The sequence below is a fragment of the Convolutriloba macropyga genome, chromosome 13, assembly GCF_964194025.1.
Source record: "Convolutriloba macropyga chromosome 13, txConMacr16.3, whole genome shotgun sequence".
Taxonomy (NCBI): domain Eukaryota; kingdom Metazoa; phylum Xenacoelomorpha; order Acoela; family Convolutidae; genus Convolutriloba; species Convolutriloba macropyga.
In genome coordinates, this window is record NC_134480.1 from 2997613 (window position 1) to 3016483 (window position 18871).

General features: G+C 31.1%; 1 protein-coding gene across 1 annotated transcript; it reads left to right on the plus strand.

Annotated features, from left to right (window-relative positions):
- The first annotated feature begins 4358 nt into the window (after nt 1-4358).
- On the plus strand, nt 4359-7951 carry LOC142351563 (uncharacterized). The gene is made up of 3 exons (XM_075403652.1): nt 4359-5720; nt 6654-6877; nt 7739-7951. The coding sequence occupies exons 1-3, from the start codon at nt 4883-4885 to the stop codon at nt 7949-7951; spliced, it is 1275 nt and encodes a 424-aa protein (XP_075259767.1). The 5' UTR covers nt 4359-4882.
- Nucleotides 7952-18871: the final 10920 nt, after the last annotated feature.

Consider the following 18871-nt stretch of genomic DNA (forward strand, 5'->3'; position numbering starts at 1 on the left):
TGTTCCCACAATTAATACACATCCATTGTTATAATTGAAAAAAAATAACATTACAAAACTTTCAAATGCGCTAATATTCATGAGTGTCAAAAAGAGAGAGAAGAAAGAATTTATTAGAGTATCAAAAAGAAAGAATTTATTAGAGCCAGAAACTGTATATGTGCAGGAGATTGCAGGAGTCGTAAACGACAGAATTATCAGGTACAAATAGAGATCTTTTTCTTTTCTCTTTTCTTATTTTCACAACATCTCTCAGTTTTGTTTTATTTTTTTTAAAAAAAGAGGTCACATTTTGTTGTCAGTTATTCACAAATATTTAATCCCGGCAAGAAAGAGACAAAAAGCTACTCGATAATTATTTTTGAGCTTAACCCTAATTTTGCAATGATCGGATTAGAAAAAAAATTGTTACAAATTGAAGTTCAGAAGGCAGAGTTAGAAATTTTAGATAAAGGCTAATTGTATCTTTATAGATACACTTTTTCTTTCTCAGTTTAGATTTTGCGTCTGACCAATTGAGTGAAATAATTAAGCCAACTGGCCTCACCATCTTCTAACACCATTCTTTTGATTTAGAGAACAAAAATCAACCAAATTTCTCTTTACTATTTTCATGCCATTTTAATTATTCTCGAAGAATAGTGCAACAAAATTGAGCGTAGCGCATTATAAGAAGAAATTAATTTGATGCAGTAAGGACATGTGATAAAAAATCAAACTAGAGTCCTTTCTCTCATATCAACCAAACTTGTAATTATATCAATGATAATTCAATTGGATGTCGAAAAAGCAAACAAATGAAAACGCGATACCTACAAATAGCTTTTTCCCGAATTAAAATTTTATGGACAATAAACGAGACTAACCAAACCAGATTGTGTAGGATTGAGAAACCTGTGAGCTATATCAAATTTGTCAGTATATGAACTGTGTTTTCAGGTAATTATTTTAGTATCGGTTAAGCAAACTGACATTTGTGGTTTTAATAAGACTTAAGTTAAAGATGCAAAATGAAGAACATTGTAATACATAATCATTTGGGATATATTGTATGTTTGTTTGATTGATAAGCAACAACAAGTAGCAATCTAAAGACTCAAAGATCAAGTGATTTTTTCATTAAACCCATTTAAAACGAAATTTTCCATCAGGTTTCTTAAACCACATAAACTTAAGAAAAAAATAACAACAAAACATATAACCAATTGTGTTTACATAATAAAATTCAAAGAGAAATGAAGTGAAAACAAAAACTTCTTAATCATTATAAAAGATACTAAAATTTGCAGTGAAGTTTCTTAAAATGATTATTTTTAGTTTTTAGGATTTAAAGAACCTTTTTAGCTTCAATTTATCCACAGAGCAAATGAGACACTGACTGTTTGCAGGAAATTCAAGAATCACGAGTTTGTTTTTCAGAAAACACAGTAGAAAAGTAAAAAAAATATTAATTTTGCGTTTTCCCGTATGATCAAGATTTTTTTTGATTGGAACATATTAACATTTAGTAGCCTTAACGAGAGAGTTCTGGCAAAAACTCAAAAAATGAATCAAAAATTGTAATTGAAAACTACCAGCATACCAAAATAAACTAAAAAAATAAACTTTGCTAAGTTTTTTTCAGGTATCAAAATATGCTAAAAATACCAAACGATTTGCATCGGAGGTTTTATAGTTTTTCAATTGATTTTCATCTTAACTTCTAATTTAATTGAAAGATCAATTGATTGAAAAAGATACGGTTTGACGCAGAATGATAAACTTCCCAAACATTTACTTAAGACACCAATGACTTCGTTTAAAACACTATTTTTGTTCTGATGGTACTATTATATGGGTCTCAAATTGTGGTGTGGAAATTTTAAAAAGTTGAGTAGAGTCTGCTGCTTAGAGAGTGGGAAATATATCTATATTTAAATGTCAAAGGGTAAAATTATTTCAAAAATGTGTATTTGCTCTGATGCTTTAGGGTTCTAATCACTAATGATTTCAGCTTTAACGGCTATGTAGTAGTTTGGTTGGTCTTTCTTGACTGCGGAAGTTAATTTTTGAAAAATAGCAACTGCTCTCTTCAGAAGAAATTTTGCATGAGTAAATAGGTGTGGAATATTAAAATGAACAATTTTTGCGAATTTCTAAAACCTGATACAAAAGTATATTAATAAATTGAGTTCCAATCATTTTGACAATTGTAAGAAAAGACTGGCCCCGAGAATAACACAAGAACAGAAGCAGATTCGGAATTCTTCAGACTATTGAATTTTGTTTATCTAAGAATTTGCACTAGAGAAGTGTTCATTCGAATAAAATAGTACAAATATTTGACCATAGAAGATTAGATAAATATAGGAAAATAACTTCAAGATTCCAAAACTGATTAGAGAAAAAAATTGAAACGAGGCAATTGCGTAACAAAAAAACATTCAAACATTTTCTGTGCATTGTGTTTTCAAAAAAAATCTATGGGCTTGATAACCTGCTCTTTAATGTAAAAATGAATACAGGTTCAAGAAAAACTCATCAGTCCCTTCCTAGCCAGGAAGATAAAAAACGATAGGCTGTATGACCGAACGCACTCACGCATTCGCGCACTCACACGCACACACACATACGCACACACACGCACTTATACTCACACACACACACAAACACATACACACACACACCGCAACACACACGCACACACACATATATACACACACAAACACACACACAATTTCGCACACATACACTCGAACACACACACACACACTCACAGGTATACACGCCACAAATACACACATATTGCTTTGATATTCCCTCAAAAAATTATAGAGTTGTCTGAAAAAAAGTAAGTCTGCCTTTAATTTCAAACATTTTTTTCATTGAAAAAGGGGCGGGTTAATGAATCTCAAATGCTTTCAAGATCTTCAAAAGCGATATTTATTTTCTCTGGAAATTGTTCCTGCACAACTTTTTCAAAATTTGAATATGTTTATAATCAGCGCTCCAGAGCCTGAATTTTTCTCAATATCAATTAATAACCATTTCCAAATCGTCTCTGATAAAAAAAGTCAGAATCATTGGTCAACGAAAAAAAATGGCACTGGTTTTTCAAAGATTTTTTGCCATTTCGCTGCAAAAAAAGTCGAATTTAATTTAGTTTACAAAATTGTAATATATTCATATACTGATTATAAATCAGCCCGTGATGTTGCTGATTACGTAATTTACTCTCTCTGCGAATAACTTTTTTAATCCGCTCTGTGATATAGAAAGAGACATTAACTGCCCAAGTGGATTTTGGGCACGAAATTGGGCGAATTAGTCGCTAATAAAAACAATAAATTTTTCATGAAAACTTTTATTAAATTTAGGCAACTGATCATGCTGCGAGAATTAACCGGTGCTTTAAACTTGTTATTATCATTTAATCTATGCTGTGCAAGCTACGGATTTGATTTGTAATAACCTAGTTAGTAGAAATTTTGCAAGTTGAAAGCGAGTTAAATGCGACAATTTATGCTCATAAGCGATCGAATTAGCTTAATTGATTTTCCTCCGGATTACCCCCGCAAAATACTCAACCGGTCCAGAGAATAAAGGGAACCAAAAGAGGATTTGTACGTGTGTGTGTGCCGGGTCCTACGGGGCATCTTTAGTAATAAGTAATAACTCACCTAAGTTAGTAGGTTAGTAGCAGTGATTGAGGAAAGGGCAGTTAAAGAGACTTAAAAAGAGGGGATAGGAAAATAGGAAAATAGAGAGGGGTGGAAAGAAGTTATATACTGGGAAAAGGAGTTTTGGGAAATTTGGGTTAGATATGGGTGGGGGTGGGTTGGGGGGGGGGGGGGACTGCAGAGGGGGGGGGGGGGTGATTCTTGTCCACTCGGTAAATATATTTTAATCGGTGTGAAATCTTTTGGGGATTAGGGTGGAAAAATGTGATTGGAGAGTTGAATAATTCATTAAGTTCTATTCCATTACTTGATTAATTAAATATTACTTTTCGCCATTATTTGCCTTGCAGGCCCATTGAAAAGTAAGTGAGGGGATATAAAAACATTTTTAAATCAATTTCGGGCCCTAAGTCGCATCCACTTTGCGGGATTATTTCGATTTCCAAAGGCAATTCAAATTCCATTTCACTACTACTATACTCTCACTATTACCCCAACCCCCCATTTTAGCCCAAAAACCCTTATACCCCACCCCACACTCATTCTCTCTCTCTCTCTCTCTCTCTCTCTCTCTCTCTTTCTCTACCCCCGATTTTTTTCAAGTCCTCGCCTTTTTTTCTCGCCTCTTTAAAAGCAGTTATTACTTAATTCACAAATTGCCATTTCAGCCCCCTACGCTCCTATAAACATCGCCTTCGATAAATATTAACTAATAACTAAAAGTTAGCAGATTGAAAAGTTAATAAAATTTCAAAAGTTTAAAAGGATTTCATTTAGCATTGCTGCGCTTTTTGAAATCAGTCTTTGCAAAGTAAATCTCTGAAAGAAATTAATATTTACCCAATTTTAATTCAGCTGAAAATATTTTACTTTGAGAGCTCATTTTATCAGCTGATAAAATTTCATGACTAACTTCACAATAATTGTTTATTATTTCTGATATTACACCCACTTTTGGGCTATAATTGAAATTCACCTGGTTTTGATTGGTTTTGAGAACCCTACTGTTAAGGCCTATAGTTAGAAACAGATTATAACTACTAATTGAATATAAATTTCACACTTTTGTCTGATTATATCGTCTAATCGCTCAATTAATTGTTAATCTTTTAACCATTTTGCAATAAATTTTGAATTATTTTTGCCCAAATTTGAAAGCGGACTGACATTTTTATCTCGGCTTGACTTCTCTCGGGCAAAACCCAAAGGTCATAATTGAAAACATGCAGGCCCAAACCACACCGAAATGCGGCGGAAATTTCGGCGGAATTCTAAATTCCCAAGTTTCAAATATTTCCAAATTTTTGATCGAATCTATCTTAAATGCTTCATCGAAAACGTCACCTTTGAATAACCTCAGCAATGAAGACAATATTTCGGAAGATGAAACAATCGCGGGTGATAAGACCCTAACCAAAACTAACATCATCAATTCTGATCCAAATTTTGCTTCCGAAAAGGACGAAATCGATTCTACGGAACACAGAACCGAAAGATTAACTTCAACTCCGAAACAAGAAGTCATAAATGAAGACTTCAAACCAACCCAAGTCTCGAAAACAATTGAAAATGCAAAACCTCGATTGGACGGCAGTTCGTTATCGCCAGTCAAGAAAACAGACGAAACTCAAAAACCCCAAATTGCAAAACCCACCGACGAAATTCAAAACTTGTCCAAAAATTTTCTTTACTCCACGTACGCAAACTCTGGTTTGGGACCAGCAAATATTGCGGGAATATCTGTCGCCCATACTTTTCCAAATTTATACACAAGCAACTCGTCAACTACCTCATTTGCCCAGATCTCGAACCCAGACCAGTCGCCAAGCGGCCTCATCGCTTCCCAGCAGTCGTCAACCAATCAGATTGCAGAGAGTCTTTCGCTGTTCAATTACCTGCAACAAGCTGCAGTTTTTTCCTGCAACCCTGCATTGCTGTTGCAGGCGGGAGGAATTGCAGGATTAGGAGGGCAGAATGGAGGGGTCGTTGGGAATCAGCAAATGGAAAACTATTCCCGGTTGTTAGCTCTGGGAATGGGGGGAACTGCTGAACAAACTCCAGGTAGAATAATCATTTTAAAAAACCGTTGTTTGCCAACTTATTCGCAAAAATTTTGTATTAGCTAACTTGAATAAATGATCTTTTTCATTTTCATCCAGTGGGTAAAAAGATTGGGTCTATTTTGACTCTGGGTGCTTTTTTGAGAAAAGGTTTTTCAACTTTTGGGCTATTTTTTTCATCCTTGGGCTTTCTTATAAAACCAAAACTGATATGATAAATTCTAACTGCAAATAAGATTTCTATATAACACTGGGCCCCAGCCTGAGGAGGCAGCCCGAAATTCGATATGTACAGATCAAAATGAACGCAACAGGAGGGAGGGGTGGGGGGGGGGGGGGGTTGGTGGAGGGTCGTCGCGTGTTCAAAGTTGCACTGTCCGGAAGAACGTATGAGCGCATGATAGTTTGGAAATAGGTACTTTCCGCCCGGGACTGTCAGGACAAACCAACTTTCAGCCTGGGACCCCAACCTGGGGTTGTTTTAATTTTTGAACTACGTTTATTCAAATCACTTGTGGTCAAGGAATTCAAAATCAAGCAAAAATCGAGTCAATTAAACTGAAAAAATCAAACGTACTTTTTTTCAGTTTGAGGTGCCGTTGCAAATTGCGTAAGAATTTCAATAAAAGCTTCAGAAAGTTTTGAATTTCAAAAAACTTTGAAAGAATTGCGGTAAATTTTTTTCACCACTTGAGCTGCGAAAAGAAAGTTGTTCACTGCCATTCAACGCATTATCTTGAATTATTATTATCAACGCTTTATAATTCGCGTTTAAAGTCACCTTAATCTTTGCAAAAAAAAATATTGCTAATTTCACCGCATTTCCTGCTGTTTTATTAACTTTCAACATTGATCTTGGTTTCAAGAACATTGCACGGTTTTTCAAGATTTTGTTTCACTGGGAAATGTTATACCGGGAAAAATTGAATTTCAGGTTTTGTCCCGCCTTTTCCGCCAAACCCTCTGGCTGCATGCAGCCCAGTTGACGCCTTAGTAGCCGGACCCGCTCAAGGTGTGGGAAACAAGTCCAGACGACCTCGAACCGCCTTCACGAGCCAGCAACTCTTGGAACTTGAGAACCAATTCAGGAAGAATAAGTACCTCTCCCGGCCAAAAAGATTCGAAGTGGCGACTAAATTGATGCTCACCGAGACTCAGGTATGGAAATTTTTTTATCAATTTTATTAAAAAATGCTTAAAAAGGGCAAAATGCACAAAATGTATACTAAGCAAAAACTAATTCTTTTAAAATGTAATGCTATGTTTTCATTTCAAAATATGATGACTCAGATTTTATAGAAGATAATCGAAATTGAACTTGATCGACGCTTCCAACGAATTGACTTCATAATACTAATTATTGCGTGTAATTAACCTGATTTTCTTGCATAACTTTAAATTGAAAATTATATCTCCGTACGTTGCTGAGCGTAAAAGATCAATAAAATTCTATAAGATCCTTTCAATTATTCAACGTTAATAATAAATAACTATATTATGTAACTGCATAGAGACCGAAACAAAATAAACAAAATCTTGCAAAATTCTTCAGCTTTTCTATAGCTTTTCACAATCAATTAACTGCCGACGTCTCCCTGGTTCTGCACGATGGAAGCCTGATTTTAAGATGGAACTTTTCTTGTAATTAAAAAAAAATCGTTTTTAGAGAGTTGACTCCTTTTATGCCAGCTGATTAATTATATTACACAAAAACACAAATAATTTTATTTCTGTCGAGATTATCGACATTTTCTGTAGATATTTTTGTACTACTATAAAAAAGCTAGTAAGCTAATAATTTAGCATAACTTAGTCCGTACTTGGAAACTAACTAACCAGAAATGGTCAAATAAGGTAGACAAATTATGCAAGGAAATTTTTAAATCGATTTTTTTGAACCACATATGGTCAGTTTAATGGCTATAGTGAGTTTGATCAACAAAAACGTCAACTTACAAAATATGAATCCCTGAATCATAATTTGAATTTCAATCCATGAATTCTAATTTTGTTTTTTAGGTAAAAATTTGGTTCCAAAACAGACGCATGAAGTGGAAACGAGCCAAGAAAGTCCTGGGATCTTCTCACAATCATAACAACAACAACAATAATAACAACAACAATTCCTCAAACAGCTCTCACAACAGCAGTACAGCCTCCTCGAATATTTCAACTTCATCAGCTGTCAATTCATCCAGTCAAAATAACCCTATTAATCTGAAGAAAAACTAGAGGCAAAATCTTGAGGGGGGAGGGGGGGGGAGGTTGCAATAGAAATTTCAAGTTTATTAAACATTTCACTTTTTGTCAAAACATTATATCCTGTTTAATCTTGTATATTTTGTCCTAAATTTTGTAAGTTTAATCGATTTTTATACTGAAACTTTTCCCATTTGAGCGTATAAACAGGCAACGACTATGCGAATTAGATGAAGAACATAAATATTTTCGGAGACCAAAGGCGTAATCTTCAAGAATTTTGAAGAAACTTTTTGGTTCGGATTTTGCTTCATTTAATGGTTCTAAGAAACGCATTCTGCAGGACAGTCATACTGAGAAAAATAGATGTCTTCCAGGTCTGAACGGCAAGTCAGTATCAGTACTGGGCACGCCAAATTGCAAGTCTTATATCAGTACTGATTCAGAGCTATGATCATGTCACTTTTTACACTTGTCATGATTAAAGCAGGTATTCAAAAAAAGTCTGAGAACGGTTATAGAAAGCTTTGAAACGAAATTTTATAGAAAACTCCAGTTTATAGACAGACAAGGGGTGAAAATTTTCTCTCAAGTTGAGATCTCAGCTGTGCGTGGTGCTCTTTAATTTCATTTAGAATAACCATTAAGAGCATGAAACTCTGGAAAATGGTCTGGAACTAATCTGATCAGGGCTCATTTCGGTCTGGTTATAGTGGATTTGAGGGCACACAAGTCTGCTGTCCAAGAGAGTTGCCCTTTTTTAGTTAACAATAGGAAAAAATATATACGTGATATGCGTTTCAATCTAGGGAGAATATATCTCGTAGAAATAAAAAAAATGTAAAAAAATATTTTGGCGAGAATAAACTATAATTTTTAGTTTTATCATTTTCAGATCCATCTACGCGTCGAAAAAAAACAGCAGATCCTATTTTTTAACCTCGGCAATTATACTGTTAGCTGCACAATTTCAAGTATGACGCTTTTGTTCCCCGATTTTATCTTAAAATGTGAAAACAAACTGGCATGTTTTTTGTTCCCACTTTTTGATTTTTTGTGCGGCCATCCCAGACTACAGACTGTTAGTCATGTAAAAGCATTCCTCCTCATATAATTGATACCAATGAAAATTTTTGCAATTTTCTCATTTTCGAAGGAAGTTTGAAACTCAAAAATTTTGCTCAATTTGGCAGTTTTCATTCGATTTTGACAAAATTTATGATAGTTTGTCAAAATTTCCAAATTTTTGCTGATATCCTTATCACATGGGAAACCGAAAAAATCTATCTTCATTGAATAATGACCAATAATTCCCCCAAAAATTATTCTGACGATTTATGCTTTGATGAACGTAAAAACAATATACATTGAATGATTATTTTTATATTCGTTCGTTCACTTTCGTTTTTCTCGTTCGTTTTTCACTTTCTGATGACTATTCGGTTAGTAATGTGTATATGGTGACCTCCGCAACATAGAGCCGCAATACGGTACCCATATACACATTACTCTAATTCACTTTATATATCCACTACTCTATATTCACTTCTTTTATATTTTAAATCTATCATTTCTTGTCTCACTTCGTGCAAACCACTAGTACAGAGTTAAGCTGGTAATTAACAATTATCAGACGGATAGTTCGGGTTCTATCCCCACTGACTCCAGTGAACGTCCCCAGATACTAGTAAAAAGCTAGTGAGACCGTGTAAAAAGCACGTAGAACCAACTTGCGAAAAACTTGAATAAAAAACCAGCTTAACTCTTTTATAAATTTTAACTTTTGCTATTATTTTTATAAAAATTCACTGGTAAAACCTAAATTCACCATTACTATCTCTAATACCTTTATCATCAAATGGATCAATAGCTATTTTATATTGTTGTTTAGTTTCTAAATGATGTTTATTACTATCAATAGTATAATTAGTTACATATTTAGTTTTACCTTCATATATAGCATTAGTATAATCTTCCAAAATAAAAAATAAAACAAAAAAAAATCAAAGCAAAATTTACATTTCACTCTTTAAGAGCAATTCACTCTTTTCGGGGTGATTCCTGAGTAGGGAGATCGCTCTTTTTCACTCTTTAAGAGCGAATCCCTCTTTTTGATATTTTTTTTAATTTTTTATAATTTTTTATTTCAAATCATCTATACTTTTCAATAATTTTATATTTTCTTTTATTTTTTCTATATTTATTCCATTATTAATAAGAAATGATACAAAATTATAGTATTTACATGAACAATTTTCCCCAGTTTGGGTAATATCAGATCTGGGAACCAGCTCCGCCGATCTTTCTGTTAAATTTCTACTAAATCCTCTAGTCAATTCTATATCTGGATGTTGTTTCTTTACATGAGCCCGTATCCCATCATATCCCACAACAGAAGTACAATATGGAAAATAACTTTAGCTGAAGTACAACTTCTACATGCATACTTACCCCCATCAAAATAATTTAGTGGTTTTATATAATTACACTTATTACAACATCTAGTTAACACATCTGAGCTGGGGTTAAGGTTAGGGTTAGGGATAAGGTTAGGGTTGGGGATAAGGTTGGGGTTAGGGATAAGGATAGGGTTAGGGTTGGGGTTAGGATCTGAGTTAGAGTTATAGTCATAGATAGAACCAGAACCAGAACTAGAGCTAGAACTGGGGTTAGAACCAGAATTAGAATTAGAACTAGAACTAGAACTAGGGTTAGAACTAGGGTTAGAACTAGAACTAGGGTTAGAACTAGAATTAGAATTAGAATTAGAACTAGGGTTAGAACTAGAATTAGAACTAGAACTAGATTCATTTTTTAAAGAACAACCCCATGGGGAAAAATCATTAGCACAAATACCACTTAATATTATATTACCACACATACATTTATCAGTTTTATCTTTATGACATGATTCATAATGATATTATAAAACAGCAATGTTTCCACATTTATAGTTACACTTTAAACACTGTAAAAGCAATTACAATAGGTTAAACTTTAATATTTACCTAATCCTTCACAGGATAATATTTAGCCATGATTTCAATTAAATCTTTAGTATTATCTTTAGATGTGATACACTCTGCTAAATATTTATTTCCTAAAGTATTGAGTGTATTAGTTTTACATCTCTTATCTAAGATCAAATCAGGGTGTAATTCTTTTTTATCTTTAACAAAATTTATAATCTCTTCTCTAAATTCTTCATTATTTATATATAGTTTGTTTAAAAACTTTTCTCCCTTTCTATTCAAAATTCCCATCTCTTCAATGACGAAGTCACAGTTACACTGATCAGTATAACCACTTCGTGTTTCACCTTCTAACTGTTCTCCATATCCAACGTTAACTAATGTATTTACTCTACTCAACGTTGTGCTTGCTCCCATTGCTACAGTTCCAGCTTTTCTTGATATTGAATCAGGATAAAAACAATTAAATATAAATAAACTTGTGCCTATAATTCCACCAATATTTGATAAAATTTTCATACCCCTTCCCTTAATCATCTCTTTTGTTAAAACATCATTCCGAATTTTAATATTACTTAAAGTAAGAAGTTTATTAAAATAAAACTGATAATTATCATGATTAATAACATTTCTATCTGTTGCATTAATCATTAGTGGTTTCATATATGCTGTAAGTTTATTTATATCTTCTCTTTCTAAATCATCTTTTAAACTAAGAGCTTTTAAATCAAGGAAACCAACTCTTGAATCATATACCATTGTTCTATTACTGCTAATAATAATAAAAGTATTTTCCTTTTTATTATATTTAATTATACCATAACGAAGTTCATATGACATTCCATCTGTACAATTATAATAGTTACTCTTTAATTCACTAATTATTTTATTGAAGTCATGTTCAAATTTATATATCTCATTAGAGTTTTTATATAGGTCAGGTCCATTAAAAGTTGTTAATAAATAGTATCACAACTCATTCTTGCTGTATTAATTATTTGAGCTGGTTTATGACACATTACAATCATTTGAACAGTATAATGTCTACCTTCAGTAAAATAATAACCTATATCCTTATTTAACCTATCACCCATATCATCAAGTACTATTACACAATTTTGAAGTTTATTCATATTATTTTTTGTGATCATATTTATATCACATTTATTAAACCCGGTATAAAACTTATTAGACTCTGGATCTATCCAGTCTCTGTCATCTTTACAAACTATAACTATGCACCTTTGGTCTTGATCTTGAACTTGATCGGTGTAACCGCTTCGCAGATCTTGAACTTGATCTTGAACTTGATCATGGTCTAAGCATAACTTTAAGTATTGTCTAATAAATATGTTTTACCCGTTGCAGTTCCACCATAAACAATAGTATGTAATGGTGATTTTTCATATTCAAATCTAACTAGACTCCTATTCCTAAATCCACCAAAGCTTTCTTCTAGCTTTGTATATTTACTTGGTCTTGAATCATATATTATATAACAAATTCCAATCATAATAATAAAAATAAAAACTGCACTACCTGTTTCCATTTTTATATAATAAATATAGATTTGGTTTAGATTGAGACTTAGACTTATCTGCGAAGCAGGTTCCCTGATAAATAGACTTAGATTTAATAAATTTATTATATAAAAATGCTCATCCTAACTTTTGAGGAATTCAATAACAAATTTAATATTGATAATAATGCTATGAGTGATATCAGAATAAAAGATATAGGTAAAGATATAAGTCTAACACCAATTGAGATTGTAATGAGAGATCAATCTCCAGATAGTATCAGGGATCCTAACTTCAACATTATTGTAAATCTACATCCAACTGAAGGTACACATTGGGTTTTAGTTATAAGAAGAGAAGGTGGTCCAACATATTACTTGGATAGTTTTGGTGTAGAAACCCCACCACTATTCACAGAAGAATATATTGATCTAGGCTCTAATGAGAGAATACAACAATATGATAAATCTTGTTGTGGGGCTTATTGTTTATATATGATCTATCTTATTGATAGAGGATTTAGAATTAAATGTGCTTTGAATATTCTAGTTAATCAATGTAAATATCCAGGAATATATAATGAGTGTTTTTGTTTAAGTAGTAATGTTAATCAGGGAACGGACTCCGTCTGTGGTATGCCAACCTGCTTCGCAGATGATAATGATAATGATAAGGATAATGATAATGATAATGATAATGATAATGATAATGATAATGATAATGATAATGTTAAGGTTAATGATAATGATAATGATAATGATAATGATAATGATAATGATAATGATAATGATAATGATAATGATAAAGATAATGATAATGATTATGATAATGATAATGATAATGTTAATGATAGTGATAATGATATTGTTAATGATAGTGTTAATGATATTGTTAATGATAATGATAATGTTAATGATAATGATAATGATAATGTTAATGATAATGTTAATGATAATGATAATGTTAATGATAGTGTTAATGATAATGGTAATGTATAATGATAAAGATAATGATAATGATGATAGAGACAATTGTATATATATATATATATATATATATATATATATATATATATATCTATTGGATGAAAAACATCACAAGGGTAAACCTAACAATAATACCCCTACTAATAATATCCGTGAAGCGGTTCAACAGAGTTGTTTTGCAAATTCACCGATATCTGTAAACATAAATGATGATCTATATTTATGGTTAAATGATGATGATAAAATTACTGAAGCCGAACTCCCAGAGAACTTTAGATGTATAGTATCTGGTCCTAGTGAATGTGGTAAGACATTCTTATTGAAAAAACTAATTCTAGCTAGTATAAACTTTGATAAGCTATACATCATTGGACCTACTGGTGATCAGTACTATGGTATAGAAAGAATAAACCCAAAAGCAGATGTTGAATTTATTAAAGACATAAAAGATTTACCATCTCCTGATAAACTACCCAAAGACTTAAAGAAACTAATGATATTTGATGATGTTAGAGCCAAAGAACTAGTTATTAATGAATACTTTTGTAGAGGTAGACATAATAATTGCAATATGATATATCCTAATCAAAACCTGTTCTCTCTGGATAGGCAGAGTGTTAGAGAGAACTGTAATCTATTTATTTTATTTGAACAGAGATGTAAAGTCCTCATATCTATATATCAAGATTTCTTTAATAATGTTGAACTTAGATATAATGATTTTGCTAATATATGTAATAAGGTATGGAAAGAGCCTTATAATTATATTGTCATTGACATAACTAAAGATAAAAATATTAATGGTAAACTAAGAATTAATTGGGATAGGAAAATTTTGTAGTTTAGTTTAAGTTTAAGTATCGGGAACCTGCTTCGCAGATAAGTATAAGTATAAGTATCCGGAACCTGCTTCGCAGATAAGTCTAAGTGTAAATCAAATCAACGAAGTTGTTAACACCGATGTAAAGTAAAACTTAATACATCACCATTGAAGTCTATAGGTCTTCCATGCTCATCTTTAATATGAAATTCTATATATTCTATTCTATCTTTAGTTACATTTTGATACAAGATATTAGTTGGTATATTATTTATCAAGTAACCTGGTGGTTCAGTTAGATTAAAAGTATATAGTATGTCTGTATCTTTACAATTATCTTTAGCTACAGATATAATATTGCAATGAATGTTAATATTATTGAAACCCATAATATCAATAATTTTCTGAGATTTATATCTACCTTTTTTATAAATTATTTTTCTAAATCCTAGTAATGAGGCTAGTGAGTTTTCTATATCAAAGCTGAGTGCTCCTTGTTTTATTTCCATTAAACATTTCATCGTATTCTTATCAGTTTCTATTATAACATTACCATCAGTTTCTTCTTTTTTTTTAATTCTGCTATGTCAGTTAACTCATATGCTCCTTGTGTAATAGTTGAATATAGCAACGGGATTCCTTTATAATTATAATTAAGTATAGATGTAATGTTTGGGCTTGAGGTAGAGATAGGGTTAAGGTTAGGGTCAGAGCTAAGAGCCCGAGGTAAAGCTTCATCATCTTCTGTAACAGTACTAGCATATAAGAATTGATTGTTTCTCCTATTCACATTAAACACCGAATTATAAACAGATAATTTAATTAAACCTAATTTTGTTGTATTGAGTATAGGTTCACTAAAGTTAAACTTTTCTGTTGGTTTTATCATTCTAATGTTAAGTGTATACTCTTCTTTAGTTTTAGTTAAAGCTTCGTGTATATTTTGTAGTTCTCTTAACATTAAACTATCGGTGAAACCGCTTCGTGAATCAGTCATTTTTTATCTAATAAAAATGGATTTTAAATTGGATGCAACTTATGGTTATAATAATGATATACATAAAAGTAAGATTATAAAATATAAACCTAATAATCTAGCAACAATGAATACGGTTAATACCAATATTAATATCATACTCAATAGAGAAGAGAATCACTTAAATTTGCGTGATTCATATCTAGAGATAGAGTTTGTTGTATCAGACGATGCTGGTGGTGTATTTGCTAATGATGCTAATATCAGATTAGTTAATTATGGTATGATGGCTTTGTTTAGTTCAATTAAGCTTGAAACTAGTGGTGGTAGGACTATTGAATATATAGATCATTGTCATCCTAATCTATTGATGTATAAGTTATTAACTAGTACTGATGATGAATATGAGAGTGGTTTTGTTAGAAATCAGGGCAAAAAAGATAGTCAACTTAAAGGTGACCATATCGCTGCACAACGAGGAGATATGTATATGATGATTAAGATGAGTGATCTATTTGGTTTCGTAAATGATTTAGAAAAGATTATATATGGTTTAGGATTTAAACTAATATTAAAAAGAAATAATAATGATAGAGCTCTATATAGAGTTAATGCTAGTCCTGGTGCAGTTGCCAATGATGGTAATATAGAAATTAGAGATATATCATGGTGTGTACCTAGTATTGATCCTAGTAATGATAAGAGAATTATTCTAAAGAAAGGATTAAATAAAAAGAATAATGTAGACTTTAGTTTTTATGAAAGAAAGACATTATATAAGAATGTACCCAATGCTACTAACTTCTTGTTTGATCTTGGTATAGAAAGTGGTATGGAAAGACCGCAATATATAATAGTTGGTTTTGAAAATAATAATGTTAATGAACAAACTCATGATGCAAGTACATTTGATGTAATGAATGTTACTGAATGTTATTGTAAGATTGGTAGTGAGTTTTATCCCGAGGATAGAATGAATATTAATTATGGAACCAATAATTATAATGAGGCTTATAAAGAGATTGTTAGCTTTAATAAAGATTATAATGGGCTACCACATAATATAAAACCATATATAAATCATAGAACATTCAAAAGTAGTTATAGAATATAGTATTCGAAACTAGATATCAAAGGGATCATATAGGTCCACAACCAATACAACTTAATTTTAAATTTAGTGCTGCAGTTGCAGATGTTATATGTCACGCATTAGTATTAACTAGGAAGGTTATTAGTGTGAGTAGTGATGGTAATGAGATCGTTGATAATATATCATAATTATAATTAAGTCTTAATTATAATTATAATTTTAGATACAACTCTAGCAATAATTTATAATTATAGTATAATATAGTTATTGTTATAACTATATACTTTTACTTATACATAACCATATACTTATACTTATATTTATTGCTAGTCAGCTCTAATTGTTACTCTTGTTAATACCTAACTATTTCTTATTAGTATTAACAAAATCTTTAGCATAAATAATGTCTAATCTCTTTTTTCATTCTCTAAAGCCAAGCCTCTAGCTTCAAGCTTAACCTTGGGCTTGGGCTTAACCTTAGGCTTAGGCTAAGTCTTCGAGCTTCGCTCGCGTTTGGAACCCGTAGGTTTAGGCTTAATAACAACAAAGGGATTATACTTTTTAACTTCCATTATTTTTTATATATAGAAATGAGTCTTTTAAATAAGTTTAAAACTAATTCATATTGTGTTGGAGGTAGACATTATAGTGGTACTGTTAATATAAGAGGAGCTATTACTTCAAAAGGAACTAAGATTATAAAAGGTAATTGTGTTTTATGTAGAAGGAATAAATCAATGACAGTATCTGATGCAACAATAGAAGCAGAAGGACTTAAAGATTTCTTTAAAAGTGTTGGCAGGGCTACAGTTAACTTTGGAAAGAAAGCAGCTAATAATCCAGTAAGAGCATTAGAAATAGCAAGTAAAATAGGAAATGCAGCTGCATCTAGAAACCCTAGAGCTGCTTTATCAGCCACACCTGATTTAATTTGAATTTGCAACTACTGGTGAAGGTATAAAAGTAGTACAAAAAGGAAGAGGGTTATACTTAGGTACAAAGAAAAAATAATTATTTGATTATAATTATGATTATATTATGTTTATGATTATGATTATGATTATGATTAAATTATGATTATATTATGTTTATGATTATGATTATATTATATTTATGTGTATAATTATGATTATTGATCTGCGAAGCAGGTTCCCTGATAAATATTAATACTAATATTATTATTACTAAAAACATTGTTATTACTAAGCACTAATATCTTTAATCTAAAAAAATACTCAACTTATTTTTCTTATTCTTCTTATAATCCTCATATACATTAACTAATTCATTATACTCATCATTATCTATTTTATTATCATTCATTGATTTAGTATATAGTTTATTAAACTTATCACTAAACTGTTTACTTAAAATATACATTTGTGAATACTTTATAATTTTATTTCTAATTTTAGTATTAATTGTTTTTTTTTATAATGGACCACAAACAGTTGCTGTAGCAAAAGCTGTTGGTATAGAATGAGCTAATCCTATACCTGTTAATGAAACTGATGTTGTTGTTGCAGTTGTTGCTATTGATGATAATACTATTTCTGTTATCTCAGCTATGTTAATATAATTTTTATATCTACTTAACTTCTTATTATAGTTATTAGTTTCAGTTTCATAACAATTTCTAATATCTTTTATAATGTTAATATTGTTGTTAAATTTATTATTAGCTTGAATCTTTTTGTTTATCAACTGTTCATTGACGTTTGCAGCATTGCTGATCTGTTTCTCAGCCGCTTCGCGGATCAATCTTTTTGATACTGATGACAAATCTGGATATAGTAATCTCTCACTCGGTGCTGTTGGATTGGTCATTTTCATTAGTAAAAAAACTTTCTATTTCTTTTGTTATATCTTCTTGATTAAAACCATAATGCATCTCAAGTCTGTTTTTCTCTTTATTATCAGATAACGTACTTCGTAAAAGTATAGCAATTATATATTGTACTATTGTCCTTTTATTCTTTAAAAGGGCTTCATCTATAAAAGAATTACTCTTTTTATTAACTTCTTTAAATTCCTTTAACCCCTTAGTAAACATTTCATCTAGTTGTATGTTAGTGATATTCTGATTAAACTTATTATTATCAATCTCTAGTTTTAATTGATTATATTTAGAGATAGTATCAGCAGCAACTTTATTACAAAACTTAACAGTATTTCTGACTTCATTTGTTGATTCAATAAACTCATTAATTAGTTCCTCATTAACTTTTGTTTCATTTAGTTGTAATGTTTTAGTTGTAACTTTACCAAAGTCACCCTTTCTTAGTTCAGTTATGTTTCTACTTAAGATGTCTATTTTATTAGAAGATGATAATAAGTTATTGTCACAATACTCTTTATTAACAACATCTTTTTCATTTATGGGAGGATGTACATTTGTAATTTTATAGGTATCCTTCATATCAATATTATCATTATCTTCTAGAAAAAACCCACGAGCCTTACTTAGTGCTAAGTTGTTTGTTGATGTTGATGTTGATTGGTGTTTAGCCTGATTGAATCTGTTTCTTGTCATTATATATTTTAAGAAATATATTTAATGATTCTAAAACTTTATTATTAGATTCA